The following is a 22,524-nucleotide window of genomic DNA, read 5'->3' as shown; positions in this document are numbered from 1 at the left end:
GTTATTAAGTTGTAACTTTTTGTGAACTCGGTGAGTAACTTATTTTGAAGATAAGCTCAAAGATTATTTAAGTGTGCAATCATCCACTTCACAAGCTTAAACCGTTTAGCATACGATGCATATTATTATAATAATTTACCATAATTATCTCAAATATTAACATAAATTTATGTGCATAACCATTTATTCAATTTTTTTTTTTTAGAAATTTCAGCGTGTGATTCAAATTACGCTTTTATAGCTTAATCCTGTAAAACAATCATCAAATTGAATGAACGATCGTGCAATGATGACCAACACGAAAATAGTCAACGGGGGAACATAAACATATGAATAGGAAACAACCTTTCGAGGGCCCTTTATAGATTTGTATTATAAAGAATTACAAATACTTGTCATATCACGACGAGCTGAAAATTAAAGAATTGAAAACCCTATATGCAGACAATCTTCACGATCCATGTACGATTGTACTTATTGTCGATGAAGAAAATGACTGTTGATGTCGTGCTTTCCTTAATTGATGATTCCTTCACCTTACTTTCGCAACATGAGGTAATTGAAATAGAATGAATCAATGTGCACTCCAATTTTACGCCCTCCTGATTTAGAGGCCAGAAGTAAAAGGCACGCTTGTCGCCGGCAACCAAGAGTTGCCGGCAATGAAGCTCCCAACGGTGAACTTTGATGCCTCCGACGCACTAGTGATGATCTGATAACCACCCCATTTCATTCTATTCTTAGTTGATGACCCAGGTCCAATATTCATGTACTTAGCATAGTACAAGGTCTTGAGAGCAAAGTTACCGCTCCATTCCATCTAACTAGCAGGGTGAACCAAGCTATCAAGATACGTCTTCATGAAGATGGTTCTAGAATACTCTTTCTACAGTCTTCCGAGGTAAGTGTTAACGGACCTTTGGACTGGTTTCAAATCTGAAGCTGCAGTAACACGGCAATTGTGAATGGAGATGCCGGTGTTTTGATTCGGATTGGTTCGACCTTGTGTAGTGATAGTGTTATTTTTGTTGGGAGGGTTTCGGGGATAGATGTTGCAATTTGGAAAACAATAGTGGTGTTTCCAAAGATGAAGTCCACCATCCCATAAATGTTGCATTCTCAATAAAATTGTCGCTCGGAGTGGACATAGAAGGTGTCTTGATAGCCTTCAAAGTTGCATTTGTAGAAGATGGAGAGATCAAAACTAGACCGTAGGGCAACTGCAGTGATTGGCCGCACCAACAGTGTTGCGGAAAGTGACATCCTAAGCAATGAATCCATCACCAACGACAGCTGAAAAGACAAAGTTAATAAATCAGAAGGCGAGGTCAAAGTATAGGAATAAGCAACATTTTTCATTATAACACGCAAAGTTATATGAATTTTCACATTAGAAGAAGTCACAGTTTTGTATGTTCCCATAGACTGCCGTCAATAATCCCTTTCATGTTCTAGTTTTGCTTCATTGTCAAACATATGGCAATCAACTGGATGATCAATAGACATTCAAAAAGCTACAAATTAACTAGAATAAAAAAAGGAATGTTAAGTACAAAACATGCACTGGTATATGTGTATCCATAGTTCATAAAATATATGAAAATTCTAATCATAACGCCATCCTAGACACTTTTTACCATTAAGATATCCAAAAGAACAAATTATCCAATCACACAAGATTCGAGATGCATTTTCGTTTGTCCCACAGTTCATTTGATACGGCATTCATGATCTAGCCTTAGTAATTATTACATCTACACAATTATTTCTGAATTCCATCCACTTATTCAAAGAGAGCAATGCTCCAAGGACGGTAAAGTCAATTATAGAATTTGATTGGCATGATTGCTTTCTCTCCAAAGCAATCTAGAAAATGCAGACTTTTCATCCAGAATCAATGAGAGCAATTACCAGCAGCTATAGACCGCCATTTGGAGGCAAGGGACCAGCCAAAGAAAATTTTGTGTGGGGTCCATGAATAGACACGTTAGAAAGTCGTCGGATGTTGTCTCTTTCCTTGATGATGACGACATGCAACAGACGTGTACGTCTTCTTCATGAAGTGATTGTTCGACTGGTTTAAAGTCAAAGACTATAATTCTTCCCTCTAGGCTTAATTAATTATATTTACCAGGAGCCAAATCCTAATTCTTTCGCATAACTTATGTAGATTACTACATAACAGACTTAGCTGAAAAATATTTGTGAATGAATTCATTTACTTATTACTATTTTGAACATTACATTTTAGAACATTAGTTCTTTTCAACGAAGTCAATATTTTCCGTGGAATGCATAGGACGATGTAATTTATAGTAATTAGCGTGAGTTTATTTAACTCCAAATAACTGGAATTGTATTTCAAGCACCTCATCTATGAAAATTGTGGCATGACTATTTATTAATTATTATTTTTGTATACGTATTGTTCTTTCTTTTCTATTCTAAGAACAAAGTGGTGGAATGACCTATTCAATTATCGAATCAGTAATTCCTTCAGTTTATTGTATATAAATAGAGAATATTTTTCTCAAATTAAGCTTAATAGGTTTTCGTGAATTCTTTCAATACCAAACTCTAGGTGGCAACCTAAATAAACAATGAATTAGTGATTCCTTATCACATGCTAATATTCAAGAAAAAATCATAAGGTTAATATCAAACTTTTAGTACTTACCAACAGTGGCTGATTTGAAGGTGGTGGATCCTCCGCCCACGCTTCTGCTTTCGGTGATAATGGTCTTCCCAATACCATCTCCCACAAACATAATATTCTTCAATTTGCTACCGACTTCAATGTTCTCCTTAGTATTATCGCAGTTGTAAAGAGATGAAATCAATCATGTGTAATATTCATTAAAAGCTGTTAACTTCATTGAGTTGGTTAAGCTGTTCGTGCAAAAGCGTTAGCAGCACTAAGTTGTTTAATTTTGGTTAAGTCATAACTTTTTGTGAACTCAATGAGTAACTGATTTTGAAGATAAACTCAAAGATGATGTAAGTTTGCAATCATCTACTTGATAAGCCTAAACCGTTTAGTGTATGATGCATATAATTCTTTTGACTTACCATAATTTACCTACATAATTTTATGCACGTAACCATTCATTCAAAATTCAAATTTTAGTGTATGACTCAAATTAAACTTTTATGGGTTAATCCAGTGAAACAATTATCAAATAGAATGAACGATCGTGCAATAATGACCAACACGAGAATAGTCAAATGGGAGAACACAAAATATGAATTAGGAAACATTTCGGGGGCCCAGTAGAGATTTTCGTATTATAAAGAATTACAAATACTTAAGATATCATGACGAGCTGAAAATTAAAGAATTTAAAATCCTACATGCAGACAATCTTCACGATCCATGTACGATTGTACTTATTGTCAACGTAGAAAATGATTGTTGATGTCATGCTGTCCTTAGTTGGTGATTCCTTCACCTAACTTTTTCAACTTGAGGTTATTGAGATAGAATGAACCAATATGCACTCCATCTCTCTTGATTTAGAGGCCAGAAGTGAAAGGCACGCCTGTCGCAGGCAACCAAGAGTTGCCCGCGATGAGGCTCCCGACGGTGAACTTTGAAGCCTCTGACGCGCTAGTGATGACCCGATAACCTCCCCATTTCACTCTATTCTTAGTTGATGACCCGGGTCCGGTATTCATGTACTCACCATAGTACAAGGTCTTGAGAGCAAAGTTGCCGTTCCACTCCATCCAACCAGCTGGGTTAATCAAGCTATCAAGATAAGTCTTCATGAAGACAGTTCTAGAATATTCTTTCCACGGTCTACCGAGGTAAGTCTTAACAGAGCTTTGGACTCGTTTTAGCTCTGAAGCTGCGGTGACCCGGCAATTGTGGATGGAACCAATAGGTTTGATGCCAACATTGCGAGAGGTTGATAATGCGATCCAAGTGCAAGGTAGTTCTCCGTGACAATACTCACTCTACTGAATTCCGCAGTGCATGCGAGGAACAAATGTGTTCTATGCCAACACCGACGAGAGGTTAATACCGATCAACCACAGCAGTTCTTCAGGACAATACACAAGGTATTATGTCTGTTCATCCTATGCAAACCAGATTAAAATCTGGAATAGTCAAACCTAATCCTAAATATGCATGCTTGGCGAGTATAAAGTTCCTCTCGAACCAAAATAAGTCAAATGCACCGGCGAGAGGATGGTATCAAGCAATGCAAGATGAAATGGATGCCTTATACACAAATCGAGACATGGGAATTAGTGCCTCAAACCGATCACATGAATGTTATAGGAGTGCAAGTGGGTGTTTAAGACTAAACTTCGCAGATGGTAAGCTTGATAGGCTTAAAGCAAGATTAGTAGCTAGGGTTTCATCAAGAAGAAGGTATTGATTTTACGAGACCTTCAGCCTGTCATTAAACATGCTACTATTCGAATTATTCTTTCGTGGCAATGACAAAGCATTGGTCAATCCATCGCCTTGGTTCGGCCTTCCTACATGGCACTTTAAATGAAACGTGTATATGCGGCAGCCACCGGTTTTATACACCCTCGAAGCCTCATCATGTATGTGCCTTAAGAAATCCTTGTATGGTCTTCGTCAAGCACCTCGAGCCTGGTTTGATAAATTCAGTATCTTTCTTCTTGAAAATGGGTTTTCTTGCGGCACCACGGATCCTTCATTATTTGTTTTTCACCATGGCTCGAGACACCATACTGTTATTGCTCTATGTAGATGATATTGTGCTCCTTTGGAAGTTCACCTCACTTAGTTTCCAACTTAATTCATCTACTAAGCCTTCAATTTCATATGAAGGATCTTGGTCTTTCGCATTATTTTTGGGAATTGAGGTTAAACAAACCACACAAGATTTATTTCTTTTCGGACCAAATATGCTCTTGATTTACTTACTCGAGCTAATATGAAAGATTGCAGACTGTTCTACTCCTCTCTCATTACGGCCTCGCGGCCATGATAACCGATGATATCCTATTTAAAAGATCCCCTCAGTATCGAAGTCTTGTGGGTGGACTTGTATCTCACTATAACTCGTCAGATATTGCTTATGCCACTAATCTACTCTGTCAAAGATGCAAAGAGCCTACATTAGGTGATTTTCACAAGCTCAAAAGAGTTCTTCGATACGTGAAGGCACCGTTACTCTTGGACTAACCATTCATTCCAATAGCTTCATGCATTTGTATGGTTTTTGATGCGGATTGGGCAGATGTAGTACTACCGGCGATCTACTACTGGTTTTTGTACATATCTTGGCTCTAACCTCATTTCTTGGTCAGCAAAACGGCAATCTACGATCTCTCGTTCATCCTTGTGCAGTGGGTTAGTTTTGTCCTTGGTGCTTATCTGCTCCAACATCTCTCTTACGTGACAACAAGTCAGCTATTGCTCTCTCACTTAACCTGTTCTACATGCTCGCACAAAGCATATTGAAGTAGATTTTCATTTTGTCCGTGAAAAGGTTGCTTGGATCCTTGATTGAGACTCGTCAACTTGCAGATATTTTTACAAAACCTTTACCTCGCTACCTACATTTTAGTCTTTCGAACCAAATTGGGCTTGGGATATTTACCCCCTCCCAATTTGCGGGAATGTTAAAGAAGCCGACTTGAAGAGCGCATCGTGAATAAATGCTTTTGCTCCTTTTGATTCGAGAAAGAAAAGAAATTCTTCCTCTTCATCTTGTGTCTCTCGTTCTTCATTCTCTCGTTCTCTATTCTTTGTTCTCTCTTCTTCGTTTCTTCACATGTGAATTATCTTCAAATGTTTCTTCGTTTCTTATGCATTGCCACAGATGCAGTCTTCAAGTCAGCTTCTTTAACATTCCCCCGCAAATTGGGAGGGGGTAAATATCCCAAGCCCAATTTGGTTCGAAGACTAAAATGTAGGTAGCGAGGTAAAGGTTTTGTAAAAATATCCGCAAGTTGGCGAGTCGGGAATGTAAGAGACAATCAAGGATCCGTAAGCAACCTTTTCACGGACAAAATGAAAATCTACTTCAATATGCTTTGTGCGAGCATGTAGAACGGGGTTAAGTGAGAGAGAAGCTGACTTGTTGTCATAGAGAGATGTTGGAGTGAGATAAGCCAATGCCGATGTCTCGAAGGACAAAACTAACCCATGTAAGATCAGCATTCTTGCCGAGGCTAAGGCTCGATATTCAGCTTACTCGATGACGAGACTGTAGATTGCCGTTTTGCTGACCAAGAAATGAGGTTAGAGCCAAGATATGTACAAAACCAGTAGTAGATCGCGGGTAGTACTACATCCTGCCCAATCCGCATCAGCAAAACCATACAAATGCATGAAGCTATTGGAATGAATGGTTATCCAAGAGAGTGCCTTTTCACGTATCGAAGAACTCTTTGAGCTTGTGAAAATCACCTAACCGACAGTAGATTAGTGGCATAAGCAATATCTCGGACGAGTTATAGTGAGATACTGAAGTCCACCCACAAGACTTCGATACTCAAGGGGATCTTTGCAATAGGATATCATCGTTATCATGGCCGCAGCCGTAATGAGAGAGAGTAGAAACAGTCTGCAATCTTTCATATTAGCTCGAGTAAGTAAATCAAGCAGCATATTTGGCGAGAAAGAAATAAATCTTGTGTGGTTTGTTTAACCTCAATTCCCAAAAAATAATGCAGAAGACCAAGATCCTTCATATGAAATTGAAGGCTTAGTAGATGAATTAAGTTGGAAACTAAGTGAGGTGAACTTCCAGTGAGCACAATATCATCTACATAGAGCAATAACAGTATGGTGTCTGAGCCATGGTGAAAAACAAATAATGAAGGATCCGTGGTGCTGCAAGAAAACCCATTTTCAAGAAGAAAGATACTGAATTTATCAAACCAGGCTCGAGGTGCTTGACGAAGACCATACAAGGAGACATACATGATGAGGCTTCGAGGGTGTATAAACCCGGTGGCCGCTGCATATACACTTGTTTCATTTAAAGTGCCATGTAGGAAGGCATTCTTAACATCAAGGCTGATGGATTGACCAATGCTTTGTCATTGCCACGAAAGAATAATTCGAATAGTAGCATGTTTAATGACAATGAATGAAGGTCTGCAAAATCAATACCTTCTTCTTGATGAAACCCCTTAGCTACTAATCTTGCTTTAAGCCTATCAAGCTTACCATCTGCAGTAAGTTTTAGTCTTAAACACCCACTTGCACTATAACATTCATGTGATCGTTTGAGGCACTAATTCCCATGTCTCGATTTGTGTATAAGGCATCCATTTCATCTTGCATTGCTTGATACCATCCTCTCGTCCGCTGCGTGCATTTGACTTGGTTTTTGGTTCGAGAGGAACTTTATACTCGCCAAGCATGCATATTTAGGATTAGGTTTGACTATTCCGATTTTAATCTGGTTTGCATAGGATGAACGGACATAATACCTTGTGTATTGTCCGAAGAACTGCTTTTGTGGTTGATCGGTATTAACCTCTGTCGAGTGTTGGCATAGAACACATTTGTTCCTCGTATGCACTTGCGGTAATTCCGTAGAGTGAGTATTGTCCGGAGAACTACCTTGCACTTGATCGCATCAACCTCTCGGCAATGTTGGCATCAAACCTATTGGTTCCTCGGTATGCATTTGTGATGCATGAATGTGAGAGTTCGTATTAATCCGGTATCTTGCAAATACCCCATCTTGTTCATTGGACATAGACGAACTTGTTCTGTAGTTATAGAGTCTAGAAATGTTACTCCATTTATCCACTGTTTGTACAAGTTTGTACCTTGATGATACTCAGTTGGTAGTCGACTAATGAAGGGAAAAACTGATTCATCAAACACCACATGACGACTTACATAGATATGTCCATTAGTGGGTAGAAGACATCGATATCCTTTATGTTTTTCACTATATCCCAAAAAAATACATATAAGAGATCTTGGATCAAGCCATGCTGTGCATATGGTCTGAGACAGGGATAACAAGCACATCCAAAGACCCTTAAATGTGTATAGCTTGGTTTTTGTTGATACAATTTTCTGTAGGGTGAATCCATATGGAGCTTTGAAACGAAGCAGATTAATGATATAATTTGCTGTAATGAAAGCATCTACCCAGTATTTTAAGGGTACTTTGGCATGATATAGCATTGCTAGTCCTAGCTCCACCACATGTCGATGTTTTCTTTCAGATAGACCATTCTGTTCTGGTGTATAAGGACAGGAAATGTGTTGTTTAATTCCACATTGTTGTAGATAATTTTGAACTTTGTTGCTGGTGAACTCCTCCTCCATCACACCGAAAGAATTTTATCTTATGATCAAACCGATTCTCGACTTGCTTTTGAAACGGGATAAAGATGTCATAGAATTCTCGTTTCCATTGATACAGCCAATGTATCGAGAGAAATCATCCACAAAAATGACATAGTATCGAAATTTTTGAAAGGATTGAACCGGTGAGGGTCCCCAAACATCACAATGTATCTTTTCTAGAGGAGTATTAGATGTATAGTCTGACATAGGAAAGGGTAAGGCTGAACTCTTAGCAATCTGGCAACTACTGCATATGCCTTGAGTTCTTGAATTACATTGAATTAGGTGCTGATTATGATACTTCACTGTTTTTAAACCGGTATGTGCCAGCCTACGATGCCATAAGTCTTCCTACTTCTTTTGAACTCGAGTGAAGAAAAACTTCTTTGACTTTAGGATCAACTTGATCTGATCCCTTGACTTTGCTTCCTAGCCTCACCGTTGTATTGTTGCGGTTGTCCTTCAGATATACCCCATGTTTGTCAAAAATAAAAGAATAGGGGATAATCATCTCGTTAACTTGAAAAAGTATTTAGGTTTTTCTTTATTTTCGGAACTATCAAAACATCATTCGGTGGTAATGGCTAGTTGTTGTATGCAATAAGCCATCACCAACACAGGAGATTGATAAACAAGAACCGTCTCCTATCATAACAAAAGTACCACTATATAAAGAAACGTTATTGAAGCATACCGAGTGTCGGTGATATGAGCCGAGGCTATTATCCGGATACCATTCGTGCCATGTGAGTCTTCAATATGCATTGCTGCTAGTGCAGGTTGGTATTTCATCCGCTTGATATGAATTATCAAAGCGATACCAAAGATCGAAGTCCGTATGACCTGGCCTTTACAGATTTGGCATTCTAATGGACTATTACTTGTTATTTTCACACTCGCATATTCTAACCGGATGCTACACTTTGTGGTGGATACGACTTAGTGGCTTGATACTTTGGGAAGAATTTACATATGGTCTCGAACCCTTGTCCATAGTTAGACCAATTATGTGACAATTTGTTAACCTGATCTTCTTGATTTAGACTCGGGTTATTCATCTTGTAATGCTGATTTCTTCCTGTTTCAACATAGTCATTACCACGATCTCTAATATTCATTGCACCCCCGCCATAACCATATCCACCTCGACTATTTCCTCTTTGATTTCTGAAGTTAGAGTTTTGCACAATTCCAGCCGACTTTCTTTGGCCATAGTAGGCTAGATTAGGATTATATTGATTCACGAATATGTCTCGTAGCCGGTTTCAAATCTCTCGAGCCGAGATATAACCTCATCATAATCTGGTTGAGGTTTTAAGCAATACATTGTTGTTCAAGCTTTCATATTCGAACCTAATCCCTCGAGAACACCAAACATCTTGGTTATCTCATCAACAGGTTTTCCAATGGCATTAAGTTGATCACAAACAGACTTAAACTCTCGAAGATACATTCAATGTTCTATTAGTTTTGTTGGGAGGGTTTCGAGGGTAGATGTTGCAATTCTGGAAAACAACAGCGGCATTTCCGAAGATGAAGTCGACTGTCCCATAGATGTTGCATTCTCTATAAAATTGTCGCTCTGAGTGGACATAGAGGGTGTCTTGATAGCCTTCAAAGCTGCATTTGTAGAAGACGGAAAGATCGAGCTGACCGTAAGGCAAGCTGCACGATGATTGGCTGCACCAGCAGTGTTGCGAAAAGTGATGTCTCGGGCTATGAATCCATCACCAACGACAGCTAAAATGGCAAGAAATATTAGATTAGAAGGCGAGGTCAAAGTATAGGAATAAGCAACATTTTTCGTTATAACACGCAAAGTTAAGCGAATTTCAACATCAAGACAAGTCACAATCTTGAATGTCCCCATACAGTGATGTCAATAATCCCTTTCTTGTTCTAGTTTTGCTTCATTGTCACGCATATTGTGATCATCTAGATTATTAATAGACATTCAAAAAGCTACAAATTGATTAGAAAAAAGAAAGGAAAATTAAGTAAAAAATATGTTCTTGTATTTATGTATCAGTAGTTCATACATGATAAGAAAATTCGAATTGTAAAGTCATTTTAGACACTTACCCTTTTACCACAAAGATTTCCAAAAGGACAAACGATCCAACCTTACAACATTCGAGATGCATTTTCCCTTATCCCATCCTCAATAGAGCATTGATGATCTAGGCTTAGTATCTATTACATCTATAAAATTATTTCTGAATTCCATCCACTTATTCGAAGAGGGCCATATTACGAGAACGGTACAATCAATTATAAAATTTAATTAGCACGATCGCTTTCTCTCCGGAGCAATCTAGAAATCTAGAAAGATATGGACTTTTCATCCAAGATTCAATGGGAGCGATTAACAGCGGCTATTGACCGCCATTTGGAGGCAAGGGACCGGCCATAAAAATTTTTGTGTGGGGTCCATGAATAGACACGTTTTTTTTTTTTTTTTTTTGAGCAAACATGAATAGACACGTTAGAAAGTCGTCGGATGATGTCTCTTTCCTCGATGATGATGACATGCGAAAGATGTGTACGTCTCCCTGACGAGGTCATTGCTTGATGGGGTCAAAGTCAAAGACTATAATTCTTCCCTCTAGGCTTAATTAATTGTATTTAGCAGCAGCCAAATCCTAATTCTTTCGCATCCGTTATGTAGATTACTACATAAATAGAATAGCTGAAATGATATTCCTCGATGAATTCATTTACGTATCATTATTTCGAACATTGATTTTAAGAAAATGAGTTCTTTTCGATTAATATATCATATACAAGTCAATATTTTACGGGGGGTCAATGTAATTTATAGTAATTAGCATGAATTTATTGAACTCCAGATGGCTGGCATTGTATTTCCAGCACCTCATCTATGAAAATTGCGGCATGGCTTATTTATTAAGAACTTTTTTCTTTTTTTTTGTATAATGTATCGTTCTTTCTTTTCTAGGAGCAAAGTCATCAAATGACCTATTTAATTATTGAATCAGTAATTCCTTCAGTTTATTTTATTATTTTGACTTAATAGAGAATATTTTACTCGAATTATACTTAATAGGTTTTTGCGAATTCTTTGAATACCAAGCTCTAGGTGGCAACCTAAATAGACAATGAATTAGTGATTCCTTATTGCATGCCAATATTCAAGAAAAATTCATAAGGTTAATATCAAACTTATAGTACTTACCAACAGTGGCTGATTTGAAGGTGGTAGATCCTCCGCCCACGCTTCTGCTTCCGGTGATAATGGTCTTCCCAATACCATCTCCCACAAACATAATGTTCTTCAATTTGCTACCGACTTCAATGTTCTCCTTATATGTCCCGGCCTTGACATAGATCACATACCTCGCGGTTCCAGACCGTTTTGATGCTGCGGTTATGGCCTCTTTAATGGTCTTGTACTTCCCAGAACCATCCTTGGCCACCACTATATTGGCCTTAGATGATGGGGATGAGGATTGCAAGAGCTTCCGATCACCGGGCCTCACCCAATTGGGGTACCCGTTCGTGTAGCTTGGCGGTTTGTACGGCACATGGTTTAGGGCCAAAGTGTTGCTTATCAATTTTGTAACATTATTTGACATCAAAGGTAACACATAGTCAGAAACACCGAGCTCGACAAACCCAGTTCGGCAGGTCTCAAGGTTGGTTAGGGCTGTGCTGAGCCACGTCTGCACATCTTCTTGGGTGCACTTGAGGTCGACGGTTCGGTTGAGGCGGAGAATGGTCTGCTCATAGAGCTCGAGGCAGTCAGCCCACACGGCCTTCTCGCGCTCGTTACGACACTTGGAGCCTAGTGAGTATGCATTGCTATGGGCCCGCAAGGCTCGCTCGAGCACGAGCTGCTTCGAGACCCTGAGGAAGTCGGATTTTTGCTTGATGGGGATATTCTTAGGGTTGTGGGTCAAGAAGTACTCACATGGTTGTGGGTAAGGCATTTTGCTACACCAAGATTTGGCATCGCCTGTCGAGAAGCCAGAAGTGGAAGGAGAGATCACGAGAGAGAGGAAGACAAAGGTGATGAACTTTTGAAGAAGATCCATTACTATTGTACTGATGATAGAGAGATTTGATGAAGTCGGTGAATGCATGAAGTTGTTCTTTTGGTTCCTTTATATAGATGTGAACAAAGGCAGTCGTTGGAATGGGACAGCTCAATAGGAATAATGGGCATGCACCATCTTTCCTCGTGTTTTGGTCTACGTAACAAGAAGTGAAAAGAAATAGGAATGTGAATAAAGAAGAGCATAAAATATACTTGCCAGCTAGCAAAATTCTCTGGAGAGATTATTTTCATGAGGATTGTATATTTTACTACTTTTAGAAATTGGACGGATAATGTATTTGACTTTTCTTATACGTGGAGAGTTGAGTTATGTATTCATTAAAAAGAAAAACAATTAGAGGGAGACACAGATAGATTCATACCGCGTTGTTGACGCGTTCGTATGTGTTCTTGCAATCTAAACATATGTGGACTAGTATTGGGCAGCGATCCAGGCCCACCGTCAAGAGATTGAATCCGCAATCCAGCAATGAGTGAATTGACTAGGCCGGTTGGAATTGCAAGCCAAATTGATTAGCTCACGGTTTGCTTATGACCCTATAACCGAGTCTTCCATCGCCGGCCGCACATTAGACTTAGAGCCCTTTTTTCCGGTGGAGGTAGTGATCTAGGGGAGAAAGTTTCTCCGAGGGACCTTCTTTTATCATTTGGTTTGGTGATTGTAACTGCTCTCGCTCATCGATTATCACGTCGAAGGGTGAATAAGATCGCTTATGGAGAAAATTTTCTCCACCGTCGAACTATGCTAGAGATGGGTGCCAATTTTCTTCGAACGAAACACGAAAGAAGAAAAGATGATAATTTTAGCAAACAGAATCACAAGTGAGAACAAAAATATTAATGTTATGTATGGACATGATTGCGTAGTTGCCTTTAGTAGGCATATGCACTGATCTACATATATTGATCACTTGTCTTGTACGGCTACTTGAATGAGGTGATTTTATGAGGCTGGCTTAATAGTTAAATAACAAGCTTGCTTCTATTAATTTCGTTCAAGAGAGGGACAAAGTCATCAATAGTGCTCTAACTTTTTCAAATTTCCGATTAGGTACTTCACTAATTAAGTTCTTAAACAAAATGTCGAACATCTGAATAAATCAAGTGAGCCTTCATTCTAGTTGTGGTTTATGCGTGCAATTCTACGTAAATGGTATGGAGAGAGTGAGATTTAATAGTTTGATGGAAAATGTAGACGTCGTGCAATTTGAGAATATTCCAAATGAAGAAAAGTAAGTGGAAACAACGAAGACATTTCTGTAAAGGCGTGCATCTAGCAGCGTTGAAACATGAAAGTGAGAATTCATATTTTATAGGATTATCTTATTGTATTGTATTTTATTTTATTTTATTTTATTGGCTTGCATTGGTCGTGTGATCTAGACGCGTGGATTGTGATCGTGACTTCATGCAACGACTTGTGCGAAAGGATCATTTGGGATTGACAATTGGCCTCTCGTGTACTAGTGGATGAGGAGGGCTAACGGTGGCTGTAGCACCTCGAGTTTTGCAAATCAAGCGTCGCCGGTTAGTAGCGCCTTGATTCCTAGGATCTTCATAAATCCTAAGTTGGGGTAATCTACAAGATGCAAGAATGATCATTAACTTAAATACCGAACTAGAGTTGCCACCTATCATTTCGGAAAAATCTAGATCGACTAAACACCTAAAGGCACAGGTAATCATGGAAAAGTTAGCTACCTAAGTTCTCGTGTGAAGTAACTAGTTATACGAGACCTATAGATCTCAAGTCCAGTGATTTGTTTGTGGGGAATGAATCAGCATCCCGTGGCACCCTTTCGGTACCGCCACCTGCCCTGATTTTAGTTGAATTCTAGTTATCCATTATTGATTTGCTCAACATGCTTAATGCTTTATTTTTAACTTTTAAAACGTTGTCGAAACACTTATTCAACGTTATTATAGTAAAGTCATTTTTCTCATATGTAGTGGCATGACCCTCTTTACGTGTGAAAGCGTATAAAAATATCAATTCAAATGGAACATTCAATCATTATTTGAGAAAATGATATGACATGACAACTTTGAAAGTCAGACATAATGAAAAATAGACATAAAATGACAAATTTGTGCTCTGGATGACATGACATACAGACACATGTAATATGACATAACAATTTCAAATTCAAAACGTCGAGAGAAAGATGAATGACTTGACAATCATCACATGCGGCATAAAATGATAACTCATAGTACAAACAAGATGTGAAAAATAACATGAAGATGGCAAGACGTGACAATAATCAGATGCTGCATGTCATAGCATATCCACGATTCAAATTTGTAATTGGGTTTGATGTCGTCCTTTCATCAAGTAGACTAACGCAAATTGTTAATGTGGCGTCCACTATCATTAATTGATCATTAAATGTAGCATTTGATGTGTCCGATCATTATGGGCGCCCATAGGGTGAGCTAACATGTAAGCGAAAAACGCCTGATTTGGCACTACATCTCATGAAGGGATTGCATTATGCATAATTTGAATATTTCAGGGATTGAATTAATCAAAGAAACTTCAAAGCAATAATGAATATCGTGGAAAAGTTCAAAAACTGCTCATGACATTGTCAAATTAAGACGAGAATGTGAACTATATTGGTCCAAAAGTCTATTAATTGTATAATGCCCAAAAAAAAAAAAAAAAAAAAAAAAATGAAAGTGCAGGGACTATTCATGCCACAATAATGTGGACCCTATTATCCAAGGGCACGCAATTGTGCGGATTGCTCTCAAAATTCGGACCGATATAATCTCAACTGTTAATAATGTTAGTTTCACCCTAAGGACCACATGATGTTGGGATGGGCTTGATCTAAATAATTCGTAGATCATATAATAGGTTTTTAAGAGAGAGAAAGGCATTTGGCATGCATCCACCGTGACGTCAAATCATAAGAATTTTGATGCTCTAAATAAGTTTCTAATTTTCTAATCTTAACTATTTAAGTTGCGCCTAAATTCTCAATTATGCCCTTGCCGTGCATAGAATGTCTACATGGTCTTAATCTTGAAGTCATCGTCCGTTTTGATATAGAAGAAATGGAAAACAAAATAAATTAATATAATTTACTTGGTAGTCCTAGACAAGGATGTGAGTTGTTGAGAATCAATAACACGATGAGCTACATGGATTTGACTGAATTTCTAGGGAAAATTATCCAAAAAGTCCAAACTTTATTATGCTGTTATCAATTTAGTTTCAAACTTTTCTAAATTTTTCACATTTTGCCAATTTAGTCCATTCGGCTCATTTCGGCCAAAAATTGCTAATGTAGATACCAACCAACTTATGTAGCATGGCCTAAGTTGATGTGGATAATTTTAATAATATTTTAATATTTTTTCTATTTTTTCTATTAATTTTTTATTGGGCGGAGACCAACTAGAGGAGAAAGAAGTGAAAGAAAAAAAAAACTAAAAATGATTAAAATTTACAAAATATTAAAATATTATTAAAAATTATCTATATCGGTGTCGGCGCCATGCCACAGAGGACGATTGGCATCCATGATGACAATTTTTTGCAAAAATTGGTCATATCGACTTAATTGAATATGTGAAATTGTTTAAGACTCAATTAATAAAATTGAATAATTTAGAACTGAATAATAGATTTAAGATTTTTTGGATAATCGTTCCAAAATTCTGCCACTTCCAATTTCTTTTATCTTAGAAGAGTTACAAAGCCTATAATACCAGTCTCAAAATCTTGCTTGAAGTGCTATATCAATGACAAATTTGAACATCGTTTCAAGGACATCTTCAACGTGAAAATCCTCCATTATCGTCGGTATAAACCGCTTCTCTAGTTTCAGCGTATTTATCTACATACTTTCAATCTTTTTCTATATTTCTTGCTGTTTGGGGTTGCCTGGGATTTTCTAGTATAAATAAGTATTATATTGAACAATGACAATTGTTATTGTCTCTATTCAAGATATAATTTAGAGATTTTTCACCGATATCAAGTTAAACAAACTATTTACCCAAAAAGCTTAAAAATCGTTCGTCACATCGCTCAAATGAGAAATGAATGCGGTACTTTATTCACGCCATATGATCAATATACTTCGAAGATTGAAAATCCTGACTTGCATCGATTCAACCGATAGAGATACTTCAACAACGGCTTCGAAAAGGACGTTCAACTGGACTTTGGTGCTCGTGCGTGAACGTTACGACGCGTGAATCTCTGTCCTTTTTTCGACCAACTCTTGAAATTAATGAAACAACAAGAGTCTTTGACCTCCGGATTCGAATTCTCCAGCGTCTAGAGGCGATGGCGACAGTTTCTCGTCCACGTCTGACATCGCAATCTTGTTGTAAAGAAGGCACCTTTCACTTTCGTCGTCCTTGAAACCAAGAAGTATCATCTAGGAAGTAACCTTCGTTTTTCGACAACGAAAAATTAGGCCCCACCCGAAGTTTTCTAGCCGTGTCTTTTTAGGGCCAGAAAAACTAACTCCGGCCGAATCATTCGGTGTGACCGAAAATCCACATTTGATATATCTTTACATATGGAGCTATATGTTATGAACAATCATGTTATCATGTGTGCACTTTCCAAGTGAATGCGGATATACATATTATACTTGCCGGAGTTTTTGGCTGTATTATCATTGCATTATCAACTGCAGAAAATTGCAAGAAAAAAAGAAAAAGAAAATGTAGGATAATAACACAAGTATGTAACTTCATTATCTTGCAATAATGTATGGCAAGGCTCGTTCTCAATTATAAAATTAGCTGTCGGTCCCCTTGGATGAAAGAAATTCCATAAAATAGCAAGGACTCCGATGGTGGCAGTCTTGCAAAGACTTGTTAAAATTTAGAGGCTCAAAAGAGGGGAGCCATCGAGCTGAATCGTTTCAATTCCAATTTGGTCGCAAGTCATCAAAAACTGCTTAACACACAATTTCGGCTTCGTCCCTTTCCGTGGAGATTCGAGAAGTAGGTGGCATGGATAGGCATGGATTGCGAACGATTTGATGATTTTACTTTTTGTAATTTATATAGCGCAAACATCAACCGCGCAAGAAAAGTCAAAAGTATCGCATTCTTTCAAACCCTGACCCAAACAAGGGAAGCCGAGAGATTTGCTGGGTTGACAAGTGTACCTTTTTCTTTCTTCTCGTTCTCGTTCAAAATTGACCAATTTGTCGTATTTTGAATTTTGATTTTTAGGGGAGCCCAAGGCGAGAAGAATCTCATGGCGAAAAGCGAAGTTGCGTGGTGCATGCATGCACATTGACAGCTCCATCTGGCTTCTATATAAAGGGAACGATTGAAGGCATTCAATCACCAAACTCAAGAGTTTTATCTCAATCTCAAGAATCCTCATTGCGTCGGTGTCTCGAATACCATTAGCAACACAATACCCAAAAATGGGTTTTCTTCAAAAGTTCATGATCCTTCTCTTCTTGCCTCTGTTGCCATCTCAAACCATTTCTGCCTATTCCTCTAGCGATGTGACATCCTGGTGTAGCAAAATGCCTTATCCTCAACCTTGTGAGTACTTCTTGACCCACAACCCCAAGCAAGCTCCCATCAAGCAAAAATCCGATTTCCTCAAGATCTCGATGCAACTGGCTCTAGAGCGAGCTCAATTAGCCCACGACCACACACACTCGTTGGAGTCGAAGTGCAGCAACGAACGAGAGAAGGCTGCTTGGGCCGACTGCCTCCAACTGTACGAGCACACTGTTCTTCGTTTGAACAGAACCATCGGCCACGAGTGCACCCAAGATGAGGCGCAAACGTGGCTTAGTACGGCCTTGACCAATCTCGAGACATGCCGAGCTGGGTTCGTTGAATTAGGCATCTCTGACAATGTATTGCCTTTGATGTCAAATAATGTTTCCAAGTTGATAAGCAACACTTTGGCCCTCAACCATGCACCCTTCACTACGCCTAACTACACGAAGAAATTTCCCACTTGGGTGAGGCCTAGCGACCGAAAGCTCTTGCAGTCTTCATCTGCGGTTTCAAAGGCCAATATCGTGGTGGCTCGGGACGGTTCAGGGAATTACAAGACGATCAGTGAAGCCATAACCGCAGCATCAAAGCAGACTGGCACTGCAAGGTACATCATCTATATCAAGGCTGGTACTTATAATGAGAACATCGAAGTCGGGTCGAAATTGGACAACATTATGTTCGTTGGTGATGGCATTGGGAAGACCATAATCACTGGAAGCAAAAGTGTTGGTGGAGGCTCTACCACTTTCAAATCAGCGACTGTCGGTAAGTTAATATCATCTAAGCTACTCATGATTATTCACGGTGAACACCAAAACTAAAAAAGGTTCTATGTATATCAACTTATTAGGAAATATATCCGATGAACTTAAGTTTTTTAGAGCATTTTGTTGTGCAGGTTTTTGGAAAAACAGCACTCGAATAGCCTAACCTCGTAGCAAGATGATTATTTAACGAACAAAAAAGGACCTCCTAATTCAAAACTAAGCCAAGTACGTATGAGTTACTTAAGCCTGCATGTGTCAATTTTCATGAGAATATGATAGTTGGAACCGTGCATGGAAAATTTCAAAATATGACAGCATGGTTACATATAGAATACATAATGCAGACGAATTACGATTTGACAGCTTGGAAAACTAAGCCTATAGTTCAATCGTAGTTTTTGACGTTAATCGGGTCGAGCATTGACTATGAATTTGAAGAAGACGTACATAGTTTCGCATGTCTTCAAGAAACAGACAACATCGACCACCTTCTATCATGTCTGTAACATGCAAGACCACACTCCATCCACAAATTCTAGTTTTGTGACAGCCGTTCTATATAGATTGTATTTCTAATAATCTTTCTCATCTCAAATTTCAGCTGTCGTTGGTGATGGATTCGTCGCACAAGATATCACTTTCCGTAATACTGCTGGTGCTGCAAATCACCAAGCTGTTGCTTTGCGCTCTGGCTCTGATCTCTCAGTGTTCTATAGATGTAGCTTTGAAGGTTACCAAGACACTCTCTATGTTCATTCGGAACGTCAATTTTATAGAGAGTGTGACATCTATGGCACCGTTGACTTCATCTTTGGAAATGCGGCCGTTGTTTTCCAGAATTGCAACATCTATGCCAGAAACCCTCCTAACAAAGTCAATACCTTGACCGCACAGGGCCGAACTGACCCAAACCAAAACACTGGCATCTCCATCCACAATTGCAAGGTCACTGCAGCTTCAGACCTAAAGTCAATTCAAAGTTCCGTGAAGACATACCTTGGTAGACCCTGGAAACAATACTCCAGGACAGTCTTCATGAAGACTTATCTTGATAGCTTGGTTAACTCTGCTGGTTGGATGGAGTGGGATGGCAACTTTGCCCTCGACACTCTATACTATGGAGAGTATGTGAACACAGGCCCTGGGTCATCGACTACCAATAGGGTCAAATGGGCAGGTTATCATGTCATCACAAGCGCAACCGAGGCTGCTAAGTTCACCGTTGGGAGCTTCCTTGCCGGGGGCACCTGGTTGCCTGCCACTGGCGTGCCGTACACATCTGGCCTTTAAGCTCGTTGAAGATGGAAATTTAGAGGTGGGATGCAAGTCTTACAGGAGTACAGGGTGCCTCAAAAGGAACACAAGTGTTCTGTCATTTGCAGCACATTCGCCCATTAGCAGAAAATTCTTTCTTATATAGTTTCCATTCGTTATATATATCTGATGTAATAAGGTGATCAAGTTGTCATTCTTTTATGATTCTAGTTTGTTATTCTTTCGAGATTGTACTTTTATGGTGATTATCACACTTTTTTTCTGCCTCCATATATCTCATTTTCTGTATTGACATATTGTGATTTCGTCTTTTTGGCTTAAATCCAATATAGTTGCGCAAACAACGGTCTATTCATGACGATGAACCAACTTTTTTAATATCAACAATAGTTTTGATAATTATCAGATGCTCCGATTGAAAGAGTTTTGCTCAAACCACCACAAGTCGATCCCTCCGACAATGAAGGAAAATATTTGACGATTTAAATAGATAGATCTAAGTCGATAAATTGAACAATCTAGTTGACATGTGTTTTAAGAGACCAAATAGTGAATAATTATTGTAATAATTCCATTTAAAAACAGAAAATGCTTTCATTATAACTTATTGCAAAAAAAAAATTGGTCGAAGTGAGAAAATAATCGAAAGATGTAAGAATTGTATAAATGCAACATACACTGATTGAAAGTCTTGATGCTCAACGGTGTAGAATAATTGCCTCGGTGGCAGCCTTCTTAGGGAAGAGTGCAAAAATTTCAATTTTTGCAATAAGGAGAACGCCTTTGTAGTTATATAGAGTTTTCTATGTATTGACTTCAGAGACAACTTTGTTCTTACACATTTACATATATACACAGAGTGAAAAATTCGAGGAAATGTAACATGTTTGCCTAAGCCCAAATTAAATGATTTACTAAATCATTTAAGTATCAAGAAATCAGATACGGACAATGTGCGATGAAATAAAGTACAATAGAGAAAGCTCTCAATTTTCCGTCATTGATTTAGAGGCAAGCTATTTTTTGCAATAAATATGCTAATTGGTGGAAGCGCATCTATAATGTAACACACGGGGTCTCCACTGTACACATATTGTCCTAAGTCCTCACGGTTTTGTTCTTTTCAGAGCAGCCCATACTACCCCAAGAAAATGCATATGTACAATTAGAGGGACTCGAGTCTTATAAGCTAGCCCAAGACTCCCTCCATAGGCGATGTGAGACAAGAGACATGCCCATCCTTGCACACATCTGGGGACCAAGGCGTGGATGCACCACCAACCCTCCTCCCCACGCACTTGCGCACATCCGGGGACCAAGGCGCAAACGCACCACCATCCCTCCTCCCCGCGCACTGCTGCTTGGACTGTCACATATAAAATTACATTCATGATGATTTCATCATGTGTCCACGTGGATGTAGGGTGAACTTCACAAGTTGGTCCGGCACGAACCCCGGGGACTCACAAACAAGGTTGATTCAAGATTTTCCTTTAGTACATTTTGTACCCGCAGTTAGAGTATAATCCTAGAAAAGGACTACATCCACATCCGACAATGTAAGAGCATTGTGTCTTTGCTTGGAAACGATATATAAAAGCTATCAGATCGATCATGTGACAACTACTATCATCTTTATTCACGATATAATTGAGTGACATTTTATCGATGTCAAATTAAACAAATAGTTCATTCCAAAAGCTTAGACTTTATCATATTGCTCATGTATGAAATGAATATAGGATTTCATTTGCACCACGTAATGAGTGTAATCTGAGATTGAAAATCCTCGGTCGGTTTATCCAACAAGTTTATTCCACAAATAGTTCAACAATAGCCTCGAAAGGGTTCACGTAACAGGAACGTGCTAGTTTTGCATGCTGACCATACACACCAAACTGCGTGCGAATCTGTCTTTTTCGACCAAACTACTCATGAACTAATGAAACAGCAAGCGACTTTGACGTCCCCGTTTTGAATTTCTCCAACTTCTAGAGGCGATGGCGACGACTTCTCGTACGTGTCCGGAAGGAAGTTCTTGTCATTTACGACGTCGTCTGTGTATCAAGATAACCCACGAAAATACGAGTGTCCAATTTCTCTGTCTCCAGTCTGTGGGATATGTACCGTTTGATTAGAAATCCTTCATTCCTGGGAAGAAAATAGGAGCTTTGAATCGGGAGGACAAGGGCACACGGAAGCTTGCCGCAAAGCTTTTCGACGCCAATCAATTTTGAAGTTCATATTAAACTGGTCAATCATATGATTAATGTTGATAAATCCATTAAATTTTTTATACAAAATTGACTGGGTGTAAACAAGCTCCACAGGACAGGCTTAAGAGGAGAATTGCTCACCGACACCTGTTCATTTGGTCATCAACCAGTCTTGGGTGGGTTCCGGTAGGCTGCCAGGCCCATGATCGCCATTACCCCACAGTCGAATGAATGGCTTTACTATTTGTGATGCTAATTTGACATCGCGAGACTTATCTAAAAGCGCAACAGCTCAGATATGGACGATATGAGATGAGAGGCATATCTAATATCTAGTAACTCAATATAGGCCCCACCCAAAGTTTTCTAAAACTAATTCGT

The 22,524-nt window shown here is 38.8% G+C and overlaps 1 protein-coding gene and 1 pseudogene across 1 annotated transcript; one reads left to right on the top strand and one right to left on the bottom strand.

Moving 5' to 3' along the window:
* Nucleotides 1-607: 607 nt before the first annotated feature.
* On the bottom strand, nucleotides 608-12,384 carry LOC104444378 (annotated as a pseudogene).
* A 5,407-nt stretch (nucleotides 12,385-17,791) lies between these two features.
* On the top strand, nucleotides 17,792-20,071 carry LOC104444376 (pectinesterase 2-like). The gene is made up of 2 exons (XM_010058034.3): nucleotides 17,792-18,650; nucleotides 19,254-20,071. Exons 1-2 carry the CDS (start codon nucleotides 17,792-17,794, stop codon nucleotides 19,940-19,942), a joined length of 1,548 nt encoding a protein of 515 aa, XP_010056336.2. The 3' UTR covers nucleotides 19,943-20,071.
* The last annotated feature ends 2,453 nt before the right edge of the window (nucleotides 20,072-22,524 follow it).

The sequence above is a fragment of the Eucalyptus grandis genome, chromosome 5, assembly GCF_016545825.1.
Source record: "Eucalyptus grandis isolate ANBG69807.140 chromosome 5, ASM1654582v1, whole genome shotgun sequence".
Lineage (NCBI taxonomy): Eukaryota > Viridiplantae > Streptophyta > Magnoliopsida > Myrtales > Myrtaceae > Eucalyptus > Eucalyptus grandis.
Note: the sequence above shows the minus strand (reverse complement) of the source record. Positions and strands in the feature narration are given on the sequence as shown.